The sequence below is a fragment of the Populus trichocarpa genome, chromosome 7 (genome assembly GCF_000002775.5).
Source record: "Populus trichocarpa isolate Nisqually-1 chromosome 7, P.trichocarpa_v4.1, whole genome shotgun sequence".
Lineage (NCBI taxonomy): Eukaryota > Viridiplantae > Streptophyta > Magnoliopsida > Malpighiales > Salicaceae > Populus > Populus trichocarpa.
In genome coordinates, this window is record NC_037291.2 from 3,167,964 (window position 1) to 3,189,659 (window position 21,696).

The 21,696-nt window shown below is 31.7% G+C and overlaps 2 protein-coding genes across 2 annotated transcripts; both read left to right on the forward strand.

Moving 5' to 3' along the window:
- Nucleotides 1-465: 465 nt before the first annotated feature.
- Nucleotides 466-17,469, forward strand: LOC7477970 (probable disease resistance protein At5g66900). Its single transcript, XM_002310712.4, is given in 7 exon segments — nucleotides 466-642; nucleotides 13,160-13,873; nucleotides 14,566-14,969; nucleotides 15,361-15,713; nucleotides 16,123-16,334; nucleotides 16,460-17,091; nucleotides 17,093-17,469. Coding segments are annotated over 7 exon segments (2,514 nt in total). The 5' UTR covers nucleotides 466-635; the 3' UTR covers nucleotides 17,285-17,469.
- Nucleotides 17,470-19,537: 2,068 nt separating this feature from the next.
- LOC7477967 (probable disease resistance protein At5g66910) lies at nucleotides 19,538-20,543 on the forward strand. Its single transcript, XM_024604847.2, has 3 exons — nucleotides 19,538-19,901; nucleotides 20,084-20,286; nucleotides 20,377-20,543. Exons 1-3 carry the CDS (start codon nucleotides 19,804-19,806, stop codon nucleotides 20,451-20,453), a joined length of 378 nt encoding a protein of 125 aa, XP_024460615.1. The 5' UTR covers nucleotides 19,538-19,803; the 3' UTR covers nucleotides 20,454-20,543.
- Nucleotides 20,544-21,696: the final 1,153 nt, after the last annotated feature.

Here is a 21,696-nt window from a genome sequence, read left to right on the forward strand (position 1 = left end):
GAAATTCCTTATTGCAAGCTGCCATGCCCCCACCTGCCTCGACAGTTGACTTGACTTAACTGTAGCAGTATTCTAAGTCTTTGAGCTAATGGAATCCTTCAAGTCTTCAACTCCGGTGAAAGGAAACTCAGTCCTTAAGCATTTAAAATTCTTGATTTGGTCCTTGTGTTCTTCTCTTTATGAAATGTCACCCCCAAGTTCTATGTATTAATAAATTAAAATCTACACATGAAATATACTCTAAAGGACACACATCTCACGATCTTATGGGTCCCCACAATGAGATTTAATTTGTTCATAAATTAAACCATGATAGAAGGGCTGTCAAGGACCAATGTCACAAAGTTTAAAGATTAGGGATGAAGTTTCTTTTGATCACCAATCAAAAAATAATTTACGGTTGAAAAGTCAATCCTCTCAATTCCACACACTTTACACATCATCAACACAAGATAGCAAGCATATAATGATGCTTTACTTCGTTTCTCAAGAAAGAAAACAAGATAGGAAATCCAGTTCCCCGGAAAAGATTTCCATCTACCCAAAACAGCCCAGAAACCATTGTCCTCTTAACTTCAGTTACTCACTAGTTGTTGTACAAAACTCAGCTGGTTTTTCTTTGTGAAAAGGAAGCCATGGCAGGTAAAATTGCTGTATCAGCAGTTGCTGGGGCTGGTTTCGAGATAATTTTTGGTGATTTCTTAAAGATGGTTTTAAAAGCACAGAAAAACAACTCCCAGTTCGAGCCAAGCTTGAAGCGCCTAGAGGAGATGTTGAAAGATATGTCTCCAAATATCAAGAAAATAGAATCTTTCAACGCAGAACTTGATCAACCAAAGCAACTTGAAAGGCTCAAAGGATTAGTGACAAAAGGCAATGATTTAGTCAATAAATGCTCAAAAATCCAGAAATACAACTATTTGAAGAGGCCTATTTATAACAAGAAACTTATCAAGTTAGAGAAGGATATTCGTGATCATATTAGCAGTGTTTTGCAACTTCAGCAGGTAGCAGATACAAAAGAGATTTTGCATACACAAAATTCGAATTTGGTTGCTGTGAAAGATGTTTCTTATGGAGTAAGACAGTTAAATGATCAAATCGGGAAGTTAAGCATGACTCTAAGCAATGGTAGTAGGGTGGATTCAAGCAAGAGCTATAGTAATACTATTTTAGCTGGTGTGTGCTCACCTCCTCTACTGAAAGTGGATCCTGTTGGGTTGAAGATTCCATTGAGTGATCTGGAGATAAAGCTGCTTAATGATGAGACATCACAGCATATTGTGTTATCTGCTCCTGGAGGATGTGGAAAGACAACGTTGGCTACAGCACTTTGTCAACATGGGAATGTTAAAGGTACGCATTTACTACTTGAGAGTTCTTTTGACTACCTCCTTTTGTCTTTCTACTTCTTCTGCTTATTTTTGGTCCGGCTATTTGTATCCCTTTTTTATGGTAAGAGAGAGTTTTAGTTAGTACACCTGTTATAAAGGTTCTATGATCATGTTAGGCAAACAATTTTGCAAACAGAATAGGGTATCTGAACAAAGTTGAGCTTTAGTGCCCGAAAAGGCTTCCTTCTGTTTTCTTCTCTTCAGGGTAATTGCCAGGTACATCCATTTCCTTGTTCTGTTAGTATCCGAGGTAAATTGCTGCTGTTTTCCCTTTTGTTTTTCTGGTCTATGTGTATCTCTATTAAGCTTCATGTACATTCTCTTGTTCAATTATTCATTTTCAAGAAATAAAAACGGATGATTTTGTCATGTTGAATTGTAACCACACATAAAGACTTGTGTTTCTGCAGAATTGTGGGGCTGTTATTGATTGAAATAAGCAAATGTATGATATTTTAGACACAGTTCATTACTTGGAACTCTTTAGCAGAGTAAATGAAGCAATTCCCATATTTTGCTTTTAGTTTTTCTGAGGATTAGAATTTGGGTTTCCACATGTAGGCTCTTGTATCCCTTTTCCTTTACCTATATGTGAAAACATAAGAATTTCTGAAGAAATTTCATTCCAGCTTTCTTCTTTTCCGAGGTTTCAGATAAATTCAAGAGCAACATCTTCTTTATCAACGTTTCAAAGCTGCGCAACCTGCTGGTCATTGTGAAGACGATATTCCAGCATAAAGAATTCGAGTTACCTGATTTTCGAAGTGAAGAAGATGCAGCTAACCATTTGGAACGTTTGTTCCAGCAGATAGGACCAGATCCAATATTATTGGTCCTTGATGATGTTTGGCCAGTATCGAAATATATTCTTGACAAGCTCAAGTTCCGAATAGAAAATTACAAGATTTTGGTGACATCAAGATATGAATTTCCAAGTTTTGGATCCACATATAAATTGAAAACATTGAATCTTGCAGATGCCATGACCCTTTTTCAGAAATTGGCATTTCCATTGGATCAGCAGTCATATGCTCCAGATCAACAAATTCTAGAGGAGGTGATTTATCAACCTGCAATTATTAATGCTTATTTGCTCATTTTTATTTGGTTTTCACCTTCTACATAAATACAAATTAGTGAACAAATATTCTCTGTCCAATATTTTGACTCCCTGATTTAGCATGCACTTGTGCTTACTTGTTTGTTGTCTTATCAAGTGCTATCAGACCTTCAAATAAAAATTCCGAAACCATGTGTTTTGAATCTGTAAATTTACTCCAGGGATGATATCTTACAATTTTGCAACTGTAGAAAAGAAAAGAAAAACGTCTATTTTACACCTTTAAGAAACCATCGATGTGTTTACACAATGGAACTTTTGTTAGAGAATAATATAAATCATATCTTGGAACCTTAACTAACAGCTTGAACTTTTGGGTTGAATTGGTTCCTTGACAAGGTATCAGAGCCTTGATGACCAAGCGGTCACGAATTCGAATCTCACCATCCTCATTTATTTGATAAAAATTAAACACAAGGTAATATTGATCTGTGCAAGTTTCAAGTCCAAAAGACCCTCACTTGAGGGGTTGTGTTAGAGAATAATATAAATCATATCTTGAAACTTTAACTAACAATTTAAGCTATTGGGTTAAGATGGTTACTTGACAACTTTATTTTTAGTTTGTTACTGCCCACCAACCTGCACGGAATGACAGATTTTTGTCATGGCACTGAATTGCAGATGGTAAAATGCTGCAGGGGATTTCCTCTAGTCATTTCAGTGGTTGGAAAATCTTTGTGCCGGAAGTCCGCTGCAGAATGGCGTAAGAGAGTTAGGGAATGCTCTAAAGCTGTTTCTATTCTTTCCCACGATGAAATTCTCGATTGTCTTCAAAGCAGTGTGGAAGCCTTCAATGATGATGTAGTAGCCAAGGAATGTTTCATGGACCTTGGTTCATTCCCTGAAGACCAGAGGATTCCTGCCACTACCCTTATTGATATGTGGGCAGAATTGTATAACCTAGATGAGGACGACGCCATTGCCAATCTCCATGAACTCTCTGATAGGAATCTGATTGAAGTTGTAGTTACAAGGTATGATAGCTATGAACCCTATTGACATTATTATGGCCAGGGTATATATTCTAGTAATAGTATGTGGAATCTTCACATCAAACATCGATTCGACAAATATCATATGGATCCTACTACTACATGGACCTTTATATATAAATTGAGTTATCCTGGAAAATATTAGAAGAAGAAAATCATGGAAAATATTAGAAGAACAAAACCATTACCAACTTGGTTTATGGGGGATTAAAATAATTTGTTATCTTTCTGGGTTTCGCTGATGGATGACCAGCTTCAACTGCTATGATTGCAACTTTTGATGGTCATTAGAAATCCACTTATGTTATTCATTTCAATTAACTTGTGTACTGTTAGTTGCTAACTTGTCAAGAGTGCGAGTCTCTAAGCAATCAACTCCTGTGATTCACCAGGAAAGATGCAAACGAAGACGATGGGTCCTATAATGAGCATTTTGTCATGCAGCATGACCTGCTCAGGGAGCTGGCCATCCGTGGAAGCAACTCAGGAAACATTGAGCACAGGAAACGAGTATTATTGGAGATAATTGAAAATAAAATCCCTGAGTGGTTGATGGAACAAGATCAGCTATCAATCAGGGCCAATCTCTTATCTATCTCAACAGGTTATTAATCCCTATTATTTTCTTAATACAAAGAGAGCCTGGCCTCTGCGCACATGCATGCGCACAAGCATCAAACATATACAACCAATTTTTAATTTTTTTGTATTTTCATCACCTTGTTTGCAGATGAAACATTCTCATCAAGTTGGTCCACCATGCAAGCGCCGGAAGTTGAGGTTTTACTTCTGAATTTTCAGACACAGAAATACTCATTGCCTGAGTTCATAGAAAGAATGAATAAGCTAAAAGTTTTAGTACTTCACAATTACTGGGTTCGTTCCAGCCGAATTGAGCAATTTCCCACTTCTTGGTTCTTTATCAAATCTAAAGAGAATAAGACTGGAAAAGGTTTCCATCCCATCCCTTTTCTTGACTTCAATGAAATGGAGGAAGCTAGAAAAGATGTCCTTGGTTATGTGCAATATTGATCAAGCTTTTAATAAATCTACCAACAAGATTTCGGATGCATTCCCAAAGTTAGTCGACCTCACCATTGACTACTGCTAATGATCTGGAGGAATTGCCAACAGGATTCTGTGATCTTGTCTTGCTAAGAAAGCTCAGTATCACAAATTGTCATAAGCTTTTGGCACTGCCAGAGGACATGGGAAATTTACTTGATTTGGAGGTCCTAAGGCTCAACTCCTGCATCGAATTGACAGAGTTACCGGGCACAATCGGTAGACTTAATAAGTTGCAGATTCTTGACTTATCCGAATGTCTAAGTGTAACAGAATTGCCAGAACAGATCGGCCAGTTGGATGATCTGAGAAAGCTCTACATGATAGAGTGCTCAAGTTGTGAATTGCCATCATCAGTTGCGAATCTTGTCCACCTAAAAGAAGTAATAGGCGATCAAGAAACTGCCATGTCATGGAATCGTTTCAAACCCTGCCTTCCATCTCTGACGATAAAGGTACATAAGGAAAACAACTTGAACTGGCTTGGGTAGCCATTGTTTTGTGATAATGAGTATTCTCCAAGAATTCTGACGAGCCTTTAATTTGTAATTATGCCATTGTGCTTTCCTTTAATGCATAGAAAGAAGGTGTGACTCTGTAAATTGTTAGTAGCCCTCGTTAAAAATCGTACTATAATGGCGTCAAGCCATTATTCCTTGCGAAAAGACGTTTCCTCATAAACCCAAAACGCAGCTTGCCAATAATTTCTAAGAGCTGCAATATTTGACTAGATTTGATGGATTTTTGGTTTGAGGATTATCATAGAATCCATTTGGACGAGCTTATTTGAAATGATGTGTGTTTATATATATATATAAAAGCTCTCATGTTCTACCTTTGAAATGTCTTTTTTAGAGACTGGGAGATTTGAATTCTACACACCTTTCAGGGGGGATAATCAGTATACAGATACAGATTAGCTTGCTAACCACAGCCACAGAATGGTAGGGGTGGGTCATGGGTGGGTGTATTCTAATGCCAAAACCCCATATGGTCTTTCAATAAAAAAAAAAAAAAAAAAAAATACTTACGGAAGGGCTAAATTGCATAGCCAATAGGTTTTTTTTTTAATTTTATTTTTTAACAATTTAATTTTTTTTATTAATTTATATATTAGTCTTATGAATTTTTTTTATTTCAACTTTTAACATTAGATATTTTGAAAGAAAGGTTTCATAATATTTTTCAATTATGTTTTATAAATTTATCTCAATCTCATAATCTAAACCGTCGATTTAACAGGTTAACCTGGATTGATTGAGGTTTTGTTTTGCTGATTTTTCTAATCGATTTTTTTTATTTTTTTATTTAATATTGAGTTGATTTAGAATTGGACTTCGTGAATTTTTATCCAATTTTCTTTCTATAAAGTTATATGGATCTCATAACTTAGGTCGTAGGTTTGACAGGTTGGCCTGTGTTAACTTGGTTAATTTTTATAGGTCCTTTTTTATTTGATTTTTTTTTAATTTCACCCTCCAACAACCAAATCTTCTTCTTCTTTTTTTAGTTTTTTTTTTTCAATTTCATCCTTCAATATTAGGTTATTTGGGAATTAGGTTTTGTAATTTTTTTAATTTTATTTTTATGAGGTTATTTTTGTCTTATGGATTTAGTTTTTTGTTCTTTTTTTAATTTTTTTAAAATTCATCCTTAAACATTGAATTAATTAGGAATTGACCTTTATAATTTATATTGATTTGTTTTTTATATGATTATTATAGTCTGATGACCCAAATCATAAATTTGAGAAGTTAATTCGGATCGATATAATATGTTATCGTCTTAATATTTTTTATAACAAAAGACAACCAACATGTTATTGTATTAAATTTAAAAGAAAAATATCATTCAATATGCATTATATTTTGAGTTCATAATTTTTTATTATAAAACATGTTAGTAATACTTAGATATTTTTTTATATAAAAAAAAATTATCTAACCTCAACATAGCGAGCCAATTATCTAAGTAACAACTAGATATTAGAATTCCCACTTCATACTTTGCTAGTCCAATCTCATAATCTCTCTTTAATTAATAAAAAAAATATGAAAAAAAATACCCTTAGTTATATTATTCACAAATGATGATAATAAATGTTTTCTTGTGTTTACATCTATATATTTAATAGGTAAAAGTTGAAAGATATTCATATTTTTACCTTTTTTTAATCATTTCCTATCACGAAATTCAATTTCTTTGAACAAATGTTTTTTTGGTCATACTATATTTTGTTTTCGTCAAAGAATTCTTTGTGTTTTTAAATATTATTTTCCAATAAAATATTTCTTCAAAAACTATAATTTAATAAATTGATATTTTTTGAAAATTAAATTTTTATACACTTGTTTTTTATTTACAGTAATTATGAAATTTAATAATTAAAAAAATTACTTTTCAAAAATAATTGATTTTGTGAAAATAATGCACTCCGTATTTATATGAAAGATAAGGATAATATAGTCTATCAATAAACTTTGTAATAAATATGATGTCAAAATAATAATTCATGGAACTACCTTTATAATTGAATTTAATTATAGTGTTTAATTTGAATTTAATAAATAAATAAATTAAATTCACAAATATAAAAGAAACATTCTATCACTTAATTTAATTCTTTTTATTTTTTATATTACTCTCGTCACCCTTAAATTATTTCAATTTTTCTCTGCTATCATCACTGCAAAATTACCTAAAAAATCAAATCCAATTACCTTTCAATAAGATCTTATTTTCTTATTGAGATCAAATAATATGACAGAAGAGAAGACTCTTTTAGTGATAGTGTAGTTGAGGATTTAATGAAAGTGCATATTTACTCTTGACATGAGAGAGAAGAGTGATAATATATATATATATATATATATATATATATATATATATATATATATATGGGTAGAAGGGTATTTTAACATTAATAAATCTTATTTAGTGTATTAAATTAGAAAAGTTGTTCTCTAATTTATTTTTATACTACTTTTAAAGATTAAATTCCATTAAAAATTTAATTCTTGATACTAAAATAGTTTTAAATATAAGATTTCATTAAAAAAAAATAGTATTCACTCCAATTGTGTCGATCTTACTCAATAGTGTATTTTTATTACTTAGATAGACTAAAATATCTATAATTAGATCTTTCATGAATGAGGAATATTAAATATTAGTATGAAATTTATATATAACAGAATGTCTTTCTTTGTTGTAATTATAATTATACTATTCAAATTTTACTCTTTTTTTTTATCATTACCTATCATCAAAAAAAATTTTCAAAAAAGGGTCCAATTATGGTTTTTTTCTTCAATATTTTTTTTATTTTCCAAATTTCAAATAAAATTTTTATTTAGAAAATATATATAATAGATTAATTTATTTTTTATTGTAAGAGCGATTATAATTTGAAAAGCTTTTATATATTTCTTTTTTTACTTGAATTAATTCTGACTTTAAATAATCACAAAGTAACATTTCAATAAAATTTGATTTAATCAAAATAAGATATTCCATACAAATATTTAACCCCAATCTCTCTTTTTAATTTATGCCTTTTCTTATCTTATAAGTTATTATTTCTTATCAAGAAGAAATAACTTTTATTTTTATAAATACATCACACAAATACATTTACTTATATCAAATACAGAAAGATTAAAGAAAAATGACAATAATCTCTCAGAAATATTATAATAATACAAAATAATTAAAAAATAACTACTATTTAAAAAAAAGAACCAAACAAGTTAAAGAAATCAGAGAAATTAGAAAAAATAAACAAATAAATAAATAAAGGGTAAATTACTGATACTATCAACCCACGGGCCGGCCACCGCCAGCGTCGACCAGCACCATAGTCAACCAAAACAACCCACGCTGACATCACCAGATTTGTTATGATTGAATGCATTCAAGAAATGGATGTTAAGGACTAGATCTATTAAAATAAAATCTAATCGAAGTGAATGTGTGCGCATTATCTATCTCCTTCCTGGAATTTGACATCTCCTGGGAGTTTTTTCTGCTGAGACTGCTTGGGAATTTCTCAGGAAGAAAGGGAAGAGAGTTGGGTGGTTCAGACTTTCCATGTCCTAAGGCAAACTTTCGTATGGTGGCTTGCATTCTTTGATAGATTAACAAACAAGAAAAGGCAAATCAAGTTGCTGTAGTTCTACTGCTGAAGATACCAAAATTATTACCTAATATTCTGAAATGCACGGGGAAAGTAATGTAGTTTTGCTCGTATTTTTTTTTTTGTTTTTTGTTTTTTTTTTCCCTTTCCCTGCATGTGTTTTTCTTTTTGTTTATTTTTGTTTTTTTATTTTTTTTGTTTTTTTGTTGTTTTTTCCATTCCCCACATGTTTTTTCTTTTTTGTTTTTTTTTTCCCTTTCCCTGCATGTGTTTTTCTTTTTGTTTTTTTTTGTTTTTTTTTTTTTTTTTTTTTTTTTTTTTTTTTTCTCCACCTGTTTTTTTATTTTTTTAAAAAATTATCTTCTTCTTTTTTTATTTTTTTATTATTTAATTGGTTGAGAATTTAGCTTTATAGTTTTTTCTTAGAAATATTATCGATTGCTACAGTGTTTCCCCACATGGTTTTTGTTTTGCTACAGTGTTTTTTCACATATTTGTTTTCTAAAATTATCTTTGCTGAATTTATTTTTTTAATATTGAGATAGTTCAGAATTTAGTTTTGTAGTTTAAAAAAAAAAAACAAAACATTGTGGATTGCTACAGTATTCCATTACATGATTTTTATATTTTTTATAATTTTTTTCAAAATTATCTTTATCGATTTTATTTTTTAAATTTGAGCTGGTTGAGGATTACAACTCTAGCTTTCCTCACAAAACATTATACATTACTATAGTGTTTCCTGCATAGGTCTTTTTTTTCTTTTTTTCTTTTTGTTTTTTTATGATTTTTGTTTTTTTATATGAATTTTTTTAAAATTATCTTTGTTGCTTCTATTTTTTAATATTAAGCTAGTTGAGAATTTAGCTTTGTACTTTTTAAAAAAAAAACACAGTGGATTGCTATAGTCATTTTCCACATGATTTTTTTTATTATGATTTTAAAAAAACTATGTTTATTAATTTTATTTTTTTAATATTGAGCTGGTTGAGAATTACAACTATATATTTCTTCACAAAATACTATAGATTGCTACAGTGTTTTCTTACATGGTTTTTTTTCCTTTTTTTTATGTTTTTTTTAAATTATCTTTGTTGTTTTTTAAAAAAAAACATTGTAGATTATAATAATGTTTTTCTATAAAATTTTATTTTTATATTTTTTTATATAAATCCATGATAAGATTATAATAATATTGTAGATTATAAAATGATTCAAGTCCGGTGTCATGAGAGTTGCTTCGCGTTTTTTAATTTTCTTAATTTGGAAGGAATGAAATCGAAGACCTCAAGATGCTGTCAATTTTGAAAACTAAAAGTGATTTAGGTGTAGCAAAAAGTTACTAATCCTTTCCACGCATGTCATACTAGTATTTAGGTCTTTTAGTTTTTTTTTTTATAAATTTAAAATTTAAAATTTATATATGTATTTTGTTCTTAAATAACCATATAACATAGAACATAATAGTGTCCTCTTTGTATTTTATATTTGGAATACTAGATTGTATTATTTTTGTATTTTTTGTGATGTTTGGAATTCTCATATGATAAACTTAATAACGTTTAAGAAAAAAAATTACAATAAATAAAAGAATAAACATTAAATTCCAAAAACATGTGTTTTTTGTTCTTATTTTGATATGATAAATGCTATGGGATTTAAAAGTATTATTGTCTAGAGAATAAAAATTATTAACCCCTTACCTGATGATTCATGAGATATGTATAGCCTATGAACCTTATTCTTTAGTTTGAGTGGAGGGGTTGTAATGTAATTTTGTCCTGATAGCATTAATAATGAATAAATATCTCTTATATAAACATTAATAAAAGACAAATATATCTTATACATACATTAACAATAGATAAATATCTCTAATTTTAACATTTTATGTTAAAAGTCATAAGAATAAGCAAATAAAATCTTAGCCTTTAGGATCCAACATGAGACCTATAATAATTTATAGGCCTTTAACCCTCTATGCTTAGCACATTGCCAAATCCATGATCAATAGGTATGGTAGTGAGCTATACATATGCTTATTTAGACTTGGCATGTAACTAAGTTTGAGCTAGATCCATGTTATCTGAACTAAGCATTTTGTCAAATCTAGAGATGTTGGGTATAAACGCGAGACCTACCTTCTTATCAAGACATTATCATCTTGCATTTTGACCTTTGAAATAGGAACTTAGGCTCAAATTTATTTTTCATAAAGTTGCCAAAAATATAGATCCATCAATATTATTACTTTTCTTGTACAGGATAAAGACTAAAGAAAAAGGAATTTCAAAATATCTTAAGCTTTCCATATTTTATTACTAATTTGAATATGTATCACTTACATTCTTATATCCTTTTAAATATAATCAAATTGTGAAGAGCTTATTATAATTATTAAAAATATTCACAATGATATTACTAAGAAATCACTCTTTAAAAATTATATATATATAGTTTAGTCCTACAATGCTATAATGTTTTTGCCATTGCAATCTTCAAAAAATAATTGCATAGGTATGAAGTACTATTTTATTTTTAAATTAAAAAAATGCATTCTCATTATTTATTCCAATTGGGATAAAAAAAAAATATCACTATTATAAAATAGGACATAAAAGATATGAATAGTTATCAAAACCCATAACCCGGATTATGGACCCCACTAGGTTTAGAAAAAAAATTATTTAATTATATAATAACAAAAATAAACACTTGTAAAATTAAGTATTAATCAAATAATTAATTTTTCATATCGTTAATGAGTGTGTCTTAAACTCTAAGTTTTGATATATATGACCTCAAAAAATGTTTTTAATCTTGTGGCAATTACAATAAAATATTTGGAAGCAGAGATATGAATAAGTCGAGGTCTTTATTTGAATTTAATATAAATAAATGAATCTATTATACAATATATATGATTCAAATTTCTAAACTTGTTTATTAAATTGATGAGATATGGATTTATTAATGATTTTTGGGTGAGTTTTGAAGGAAAAACACGTGTTGCATGAGATATTTAAAAATTAAAATGGAGAAAATCTAATAAAAATAATGTTAATCAAACACTATAAATATTTAGGCAACGAATGTTTTATAGAAAGTAATTTTCTAAAAATTATTTTTAAAATTATTTTGTGTTTATTTAACATTAGAAAAGTTAGTAAATAGAAAATATTTTTCAATTAAAGAAAATATTTAGCTTAGTTTTTCAGAAAAGTATTTTTTTTAAATTTTGAGTGGAAAATACTTTTTATAAGTTGTAAAAAACATAAAAATATCTTTTTATTTATTAAATATATCAAATTTAGTTGTAATTTTTTAATTGTTATATATTTTATGTTAAATCTTTTTAATTTTATCTTTTAATTTTAATTTAATTTAATATAATTTGATTCTTATATTAAATTTATACCTGTTATTTTTTTATAATTGAAATTAGAGTTGTCAATAAAAAATGCCAACGTTACACGGTTTAACCTACTACTTATTTTGTTCCTATGAATTTTGTTTTGGACAATTAAGTGCAAAATAATAATTGTCATTTTATTAATTTATTTATTTATTTGCCCTCCAAGGTGAACGTTGTTTCTTAGAAATCCAGAAGCATATATTTCATTAACTATATATATATATATATATATATAGAACCATCATTCATCTTGAAGAATTTATTTAATCCTCAAAGTGGACCAACGGGCAATAAAAGTTGGAAAGAATCTAGAGAATGAAAGCTCGATGCTCCGACGAGGAAGCTGCCGTGAAATTCCTTGTTGCAAGCTGCCATGCCCCCACCTGCCTCGACAGTTGACTTGACTTAACTGTAGCAGTATTCTAACTTTCTAATGGAATCCTTCAAGTCTTCAACTCCGTTGAAAGGAAACTCAGTCCTTAAGCATTTAAAATTCTTGATTTGGTCCTTGTGTTCTTCTCTTTATGAAATGTCACCCCCAAGTTCTATGTATTAATAAATTAAAATCTACACATGAAATATCCTTTAAAGGACACACATCTCACGATCTTATGGGTCCCCACATGAGATTTAATTTGTTCATAAATTAAAACATGATAGAAGGGCTGTCAAGGACCAATTTCAAAAATTTTAACGATTAGGGACGAAGTTTCTTTTGATCAAAACTTCAGGGGAGGTTTGAATCAAAATAGGAGAATTACATTATGGTCACCAGTCAAAAAATAATTTAAGGTTGAAAAGTCAATCCTCTCAATTCAACACAGTTTACACATCATCAACACAAGATAGCAAGCATATAATGATGCTTTACTTCGTTTCTCAAGAAAGAAAACAAGATAGGAAATCCAGTTCCCCGGAAAAGATTTCCATCTACCCAAAACAGCCCAGAAACCATTGTCCTCTTAACTTCAGTTACTCACTAGTTGTTGTACAAAACTCAGCTGGTTTTTCTTTGTGAAAAAGAAGCCATGGCAGGTCAAATTGCTGTATCAGCAGTTGCTGGGGCTGGTTTCGAGATAATTTTTGGTGATTTCTTAAAGATGGTTTTAAAAGCACAGAAAAACAACTCCCAGTTCGAGCCAAGCTTGAAGCGCCTAGAGGAGATGTTGAAAGATATGGCTCCAAATATCAAGAAAATAGAATCTTTCAACGCAGAACTTGATCAACCAAAGCAACTTGAAAGGCTCAAAGGATTAGTGACAAAAGGCAATGATTTAGTCAATAAATGCTCAAAAATCCAGAAATACAACTATTTGAAGAGGCCTATTTATAACAAGAAACTTCTCAAGTTAGAGAAGGATATTCGTGATCATATTAGCAGTGTTTTGCAACTTCAGGTGGTAGCAGATACAAAAGAGATTTTGCATACACAAAATTCGAATTTGGTTGCTGTGAAAGATGTTTCTTTTGGAGTAAGACAGTTAAATGATCAAATCGGGAAGTTAAGCATGACTCTAAGCAATGGTAGTAGGGTGGATTCAAGCAAGAGCTATAGTAATACTATTTTAGCTGGTGTGTGCTCACCTCCTCTACTGAAAGTGGATCCTGTTGGGTTGAAGATTCCATTGAGTGATCTGGAGATAAAGCTGCTTAATGATGAGACATCACAGCATATTGTGTTATCTGCTCCTGGAGGATGTGGAAAGACAACGTTGGCTACAGCACTTTGTCAACATGGGAATGTTAAAGGTACACATTTACTACTTGAGAGTTCTTTTGACTACCTCCTTTTGTCTTTCTACTTCTTCTGCTTATTTTTGGTCCGGCTATTTGTATCCCTTTTTGATGGTAAGAGAGTGTTTTAGTTAGTACACCTGTTATAAAGGTTCTATGATCATGTTAGGCAAACAATTTTGCAAACAGAATAGGGTATCTGAACAAAGTTGAGCTTTAGTGCCCGAAAAGGCTTCCTTATGTTTTCTTCTCTTCAGGGTAATTGCCAGGTACATCCATTTCCTTGTTCTGTTAGTATCTGAGGTAAATTGCTGCTGTTTTCCCTTTTGTTTTTCTGGTCTAATGTGTATCTCTATTAAGCTTCATGTACATTCTCTTGTTCAATTATTCATTTTCAAGAAATAAAAACGGATGATTTTGTCATGTTGAATTGTAACCACACATAAAGACTTGTGTTTCTGCAGAATTGTGGGGCTGTTATTGATTGAAATAGGCAAATGTATGATATTTTAGACACAGTTCATTACTTGGAACTCTTTGGCAGAGTAAATGAAGCAATTCCCATATTTTGCTTTTAGTTTTTCTGAGGATTAGAATTTGGAGTTCCACATGTAGGCTCTTGTATCCATTTTCCTTTAACTATATGTGAAAACATAAGAATTTCTGAAGAAATTTCATTACAGCTTTCTTCTTTTCCGAGTTTTCAGATAAATTCAAGAGCAACATCTTCTTTATCAACGTTTCAAAGCTGCGCAACCTGCTGGTCATTGTGAAGATGATATTCCAGCATAAAGAAATCGAGTTACCTGATTTTCGAAGTGAAGAAGATGCAGCTAACCATTTGGAACGTTTGTTCAAGCAGATAGGACCAGATCCAATATTATTGGTCCTTGATGATGTTTGGCCAGTATCGAAATATATTCTTGACAAGCTCAAGTTCCGAATAGAAAATTACAAGATTTTGGTGACATCAAGATATGAATTTCAAAGTTTTGGATCAACATATAAATTGGAAACATTGAATCTTGCAGATGCCATGACCCTTTTTCAGAAATTGGCATTACCATTGGATCAGCAGTCATATGCTCCAGATCAAAAAAGTCTAGAGGAGGTGATTTATCAACATGCAATTATGAATGTTTATTTGCTCATTTTTATTTGGTTTTCACCTTCTACATTAATACAAATTAGTGAACAAATATTCTCTGTCCAATATTTTGACTCTCTGAATTAGCATGCACCTGTGCTTACTTGTTTGCTGTCTTATCAAGTGCTATCAGACCTTCAAATAAAAATTCCGAAACCATGTGTTTTGAATCTGTAAATTCACTCCAGGGATGATATCTTACAATTTTGCAACTGTAGAAAAGAAAAGAAAAACATGCATTTTACACCTTTAAGAAACCATCGATGTGTTTACACAATGCAACTTTATTTTTAGTTTGTTACCGCCCACCAACCTGCACGGAATGACTGATTTTTGTCATGGCACTGAATTGCAGATGGTAAAATGCTGCAGGGGATTTCCTCTAGTCATTTCAGTGGTTGGAAAATCTTTGTGCCGGAAGTCCGCTGCAGAATGGCGTAAGAGACTTAGGGAATGCTCTAAACCTGCTTCTATTCTTTACGACAATGAAATTCTCGATTGTCTTCAAAGCAGTGTGGAAGCCTTCAATGATAATGTAGTAGCCAAGGAATGTTTCATGGACCTTGGTTCATTCCCTGAAGACCAGAGGATTCCTGCCACTACCCTTATTGATATGTGGGCAGAATTGTATAACCTAGATGAGGACGACGCCATTGCCAATCTCCATGAACTCTCTGATAGGAATCTGATTGAAGTTGTAGTTACAAGGTATGATAGCTGTGAACCCTATTGACATTATTATGGCCAGGGTATATATTCTAGTAATAGTATGTGGAATCTTCACATCAAACATCGATGCTACGAATATCATATGGATCCTACTACTACATGGACCTTTATATATAAAATGAGATATCCTGGAAAATATTAGAAGAAGAAAATCATGGAAAATATTAGAAGAACAAAACGATTACCAACTTGGTTTATGGGGGTTAAAATAATTGGTTATCTTTCTGGGTTTCGCTGATGGATGACCAGCTTCAACTGCTATGATTGCAACTTTTGATGGTCATTAGAACTCCACTTATGTTATTCATTTCAATTAACTTGTGTACTGTTAGTTGCTAACTTGTCAAGAGTGTGAGTCTCTAAGCAATCAACTCCTGTGATTCACCAGGAAAGATGCAAACGAAGACGATGGCTCCTATAATGAGCATTTTGTCTCACAGCATGACCTGCTCAGGGAGCTGGCCATCCGGGAAAGCAACTCAGGAAAAATTGAGCACAGGAAACGAGTATTATTGGAGATAATTGAAAATAAAATCCCTGAGTGGTTGATGGAACAAGATCAGCTATCAATCAGGGCCAAACTCTTATCTATCTCAACAGGTTATTAATCCCTATTATTTTCTTAATACAAAGATAGCCTGGCCTCTGCGCACATACATGCGCACAAGCATCAAACATACACAACCAATTTTAATTTTTTTGTATTTTCATCACCTTGTTTGCAGATGAAACATTCTCATCAAGTTGGTCCACCATGCAAGCGCCGGAAGTTGAGGTTTTACTTCTGAATTTTCAGACAGAGAAATACTCATTGCCTGAGTTCATAGAAAGAATGAATAAGCTAAAAGTTTTAGTACTTCACAATTATGGGTTCGTTCCAGCCGAATTGAGCAATTTCCCACTTCTTGGTTCTTTATCAAATCTAAAGAGAATAAGACTGGAAAAGGTTTCCATACCATCCCTTTTCTTGACTTCAATGAAATGGAGGAAGCTAGAAAAGATGTCCTTGGTTATGTGCAATATTCATCAAGCTTTTAATAAATCTACCAACAAGATTTCGGATGCATTCCCAAAGTTAGTCGACCTCACCATTGACTACTGCAATGATCTGGAGGAATTGCCAACAGGATTCTGTGATCTTGTCTTGCTAAGAAAGCTCAGTATCACGAATTGTCATAAGCTTTTGGCACTGCCAGAGGACATGGGAAATTTACTTGATTTGGAGGTCCTAAGGCTCAACTCCTGCATCGAATTGACAGAGTTACCGGGCACAATCGGTAGACTTCATAAGTTGCAGATTCTTGACTTATCCGAATGTCTAAGTGTAACAGAATTGCCAGAACAGATCGGTCAGTTAGGATGATCTGAGAAAGCTCTACATGATAGAGTGCTCAAGTTGTGAATTGCCATCATCAGTTGCGAATCTTGTCCACCTAAAAGAAGTAATAGGCGATCAAGAAACTGCCATGTCATGGAATCGTTTCAAACCCTGCCTTCCATCTCTGACGATAAAGGTACATAAGGAAAACAACTTGAACTGGCTTGGGTAGCCATTGTTTTCTGATAATGATTATTCTCCAAGAATTCTGACGAGCCTTTAATTTGTAATTATGTCATTGTGCTTTCCTTTAATGCATAGAAAGAAGGTGTGATTCTGTAAATTGTTAGTAGCCCTCGTTAAAAATCGTACTGTAATGGCGTGGATCAAATGTCAAACCATTTTTCCTAGCAAAAAGACGTTTCCTCATAAACCCAAAACGCAGGTTGCCAGCAATTTCTAAGAGCTGCAATATTTGACAAGATTTTAAATCAAGGAAAGAGTGCAGAAGTCTTCATTCAACAAACCTCAAAGTAATTTGTAAGAAACTAGTTTCTATGTGCGTGCTTCTTCTCTTTTATATATTTTTATAAATACATCATACAAATACTTTATTTATATCAAATACAAACAAATTAAAGAAAATTCTCTTTGAAACATTATAAAAATACAAAATAATTTTAAAAAAATCAACTAGGGTGAGCCGAACGATTTAAAGAAAGAGAGTATTAATTAAAGTTTAAGAAATAATCAAGATTAGAAAAAATACAGGGTCACTTTACCGATGCCATCAATCCACGGGCCGGCCACCGCAAGCGTCGACCAGACAATAGTCGGCCAAAAAAACCCAGGCTGACAGCACCAGATTTGTCGTGATATATGTGCAATCAAGCAATGGATGTCAAGGACTAGATCTATTAAAATAAAATCTAATCGAAGTGAATGTGTGGCCTTATCTATGTCCTGGGATTTGACATCTTATGGGAGTTTTGTCTGCTGAGACTGCTGTAATTGAAAAATCAGGTTCTGAATTAAAAAAAAATTAAAAACTCATTTTTAAATTTGTTTTCATCTACAAAAACAGGGAAAAAAAAAAACACAAGAAGCCTTAAAACCCCATTTGAAACTATAAAACAACCTCCAATCCCTCTTAAAATAATCAAATAAAAAAAATTAACCCTAATATACTTTTTAAAAATTACGAGAGGAAAAAATCATCTTCATCAAATTTCTTTTTAAAATTCTAATTTATTAGCACTAAGATCACACTTTTTGATGATTATAATATCGACAACTATTTTCTCTCTTTTCAATACTTTTTGGGAATTTTCTCTCTCATCTCTCACCTTCCAAACTTAAAAAAAATCAATTTTTAAGCTAAAATATGAAATGCTCAAAATTTCAAAGAACCACAGATAAACTACAAAGTACACGGAGCTATTTTGTTTTGCTGGTTAAATAAACTCCAAAATGTATATGAGAAAAAGGAAAAAGTGAACAATAAAGTTGCTTCTACTTCTTTGAGTACACTTCTTTAAAAAAAAAAAAATATAGGAAAAGAAAAAAAAAAAGAGAAAAAAAGAAGAAGAAAACGAGCTACTTCACTGTTCTATTCAAGTAAAGCAACTCCCACTTCTTTTCTAACACAAAAACAAATTGAGAAAAAAAAATCATCAGTGAAGCTCTTTTAGTATACTTCAAAAAAAATGAAAAGAAAAAAAAACGGAACTGATTCACTGCGACTTCCACTTCTTTTAGAATATTAGCTAATAAAGTATTTTGCAATTTGCATGCTCGGGCTACATAGGTGCTAGGATTAAAAAGAATATAAACATTTAGAAACTATTTGATATTATTATTAAATTTAAATTAATAGATTAATTTTAAGATTTTTTAATTTACTAATTATTGTTTAATTTGAATTTAAAATTTTAATTGTATGAAAATTATTCTAATATGATTTAGTCGAGTTAGTCTGTTCGAAGACAACCTGAGACTAATCGGTTAAAAAATTTTAAGAAACAAATAGAGGGAAAAAAAAAAGATGAAATTGATAGAAAAAACATTTCAACCTCCATATCTTACCTAACTTAAATTTAAAATTAAATTATATGAGAATTCTTATGATACGACCTAGTCGGCTTGACCGATTAAAAAAAAAACTCGGCTGGCCAGTAAAAAAAATTTAGGAATTAAATTAAAAAATAAATAATGAAATTTATGACTTGACTCCCTGTATAGATCGAGAAAAACCCCTTTGTTTTTTGTTTAGAAGTATTTATATATCGAAAGAATATATATTATCTTGCGTTATTGGAGGCTTGCGTTGGTTTGTTTCATAACTAAACCGCGTAAAATACAGAGAAAAAGTCGATGAGCACAAGATGCGACGTTTGATTCACAGCAACAGTACAAATCCCTTTCATATATTGATTGAAGACCAATATAACATACCTAACAGGCTTGGTCTACTCTTTTTTTTTTTTTTTTTTTGCATACCTACGTGAGAGAACTGGAAGTTATTGAAATCTAGGATTTGACAAACTTTCATAGGGAAACAGCAATGGCAGCTCAATTACTTGGTGCAGCTGTTCTGGGGAAATTCATGGGGTAGCTGTTGGATGCAGTGATGGACGTGAAAGACAAAGTCCTCATGTTTAAGTCCAACTTGGAGCGAATGGAATCAATCATTCCAATTCTCAAAGACATTGAAAAACTGAACGAAGCATTGGATGGTAGAACGGAAGAGACATGTGGATGGAATTGTACAAGCTAGATGAAGAAGCATATGCCGTTGCCAAAATCCAGGAACTCTCTAACATGAATTTAGTTGATCTTGTAGTCACAAGGTATGCATGAGACAAAAACTTCCCTTCTTGTTTAATTTTCTGGATTGTCATTTCATTCATGTCAATTCTGCTAGTCGTTTGATACTTCAAATCACAGAGAAGTAGAAAGAGAATGAAATTCTGATTAGTATGAGAAAATGTTGGGATTTTCCCTAACCAATCAACTTATGATCATTTGCCAGGAATTATCTAAGCAGCTGCTATAATCATCACTTCGCTATGCAGCATGATCTTCTAAGAAAGCTAGCTATCCATCAAAGTGACTTGGAACCACTGGAGCAGAGAAAAAGACAAGTTCTGGAGATCTGTGCAAACAATGTCCCTGACTGGTGGATGGAACAGAAGCAGCCAAGCATTAGTAGCCGCCTGTTGTCTATCTCCACAGGTTATCATTTCCCTCTCTTGAACAAATAACAGTAGTTTAACTTATGCGCAACTGCATTTTCACACCCTATGGAATAAATATCATTTGCAGATGAAAACTTCTCACCAAGTTGGTGCTCCATGCAAGCTCCTGAAGTTGAGGTTATGATCCTTAATTGTCGACCATGAACCGTGGTTATTTTGCTACAGAATTTAGTAATTTCTCACTTCTTACTTCTGTACCCAACTTGAAGAGAATCAGATTAGAGCAGGTTTCAATTCCTTCCTTTGCCTTCACAAATATGAAGTTTGAGAATCTACAAAAGCTATCTTTGTTTACGTGCAACATCGGTCAAGCTTTTAGCACCTCTACCATCCAGGTTTCAGAAGCATTGCCAAAGTTAGAGGAAATAAACATTGACTACAGCAATGATCTGATAGAATTGCCTGCTGAGATCTTTTATCTTATCAAGCTAAAGAAAATCAGCATTACCAATTGTCACAAGTTGATTGCATTGCCTAGGCCTAGAGAAATTGGCAAGTTGGTAAATTTAGAAATTCTAAGACTTAGTTCCTGTATAAAATTGCTAGAGTTGCCATACACAATTGGGGGCCTCCATAAGTTGAGGATTCTTGACATATCAGAGTGTTTAGAAACTGAAAGATAACCAGAAGATATCGGAGAGGTGCAAAACTTGAGCACGCTACACATGATTGGCTGCTCGAACTATTATAAGTTGCCGTCATCAATCTTGAATCTTAAACATTTGGAGGAAGTCGTATGCGATGAAGAAACAGCCAGTTTATGGGAATCGGTTACGCATGTGCTCAAGAATTTGAGAACATAAAGAAGATTGCATTTTGTTTTCTTAACTGGATTTGGTGTGTGCAATTCCAGAGTGGGAAGTAGCGACGTTAACATGAATAAAGAAGGTGGCAGCAATTTCCTGGATCAAAAACATTATCAAAAACACTAATTATCCTAGGGGTTTTACTGTCTCTCAAGACATGTAACACTATTTATTATAATAGTTTCATGATTTTTTTTACCTGGTTTATTTTATTTTTTTGCATTGGCTTTTAGAATGAGATGATCTTTCATCATGAAATAAATATCTTTTGAGGATTGTGTATAGTTATTTTGGTAATTAGATTTCTAAATGCACAATAAAATTATTAATGTAACTCTTTAATAAAATAATCAAATGCCTTTTGCACTAGGGTGTTTTTGTATTTTCAAATTTTATACAACAGTTGAATTAGTACATTACCCTGGCAATTTGAATTTTATAGCATTCGTTTCAGGGGTTTGGTTGTAATTTAACCATGATTTGTTTGTTAATATTGTTTAGTCCTAATAGCATTTTTGGTTTTTACACAAAAAAACAAAAAATTTGTTAACGCGTGCCTCACACACCAATATGTCAGCCGC

What these genes read in the sequence shown, in the direction of transcription:
- LOC7477967 (XM_024604847.2), top strand. Translation starts at nt 19,804, where the DNA reads ATGTGGATGGAATTGTACAAGCTAGATGAAGAAGCATATGCCGTTGCC. An exon ending in GTTGATCTTGTAGTCACAAG is followed by an intron (nt 19,902 to 20,083) that starts GTATGCATGAGA and finishes ATCATTTGCCAG; the next exon opens with GAATTATCTAAGCAGCTGCT. An exon ending in CCTGTTGTCTATCTCCACAG is followed by an intron (nt 20,287 to 20,376) that starts GTTATCATTTCC and finishes TATCATTTGCAG; the next exon opens with ATGAAAACTTCTCACCAAGT.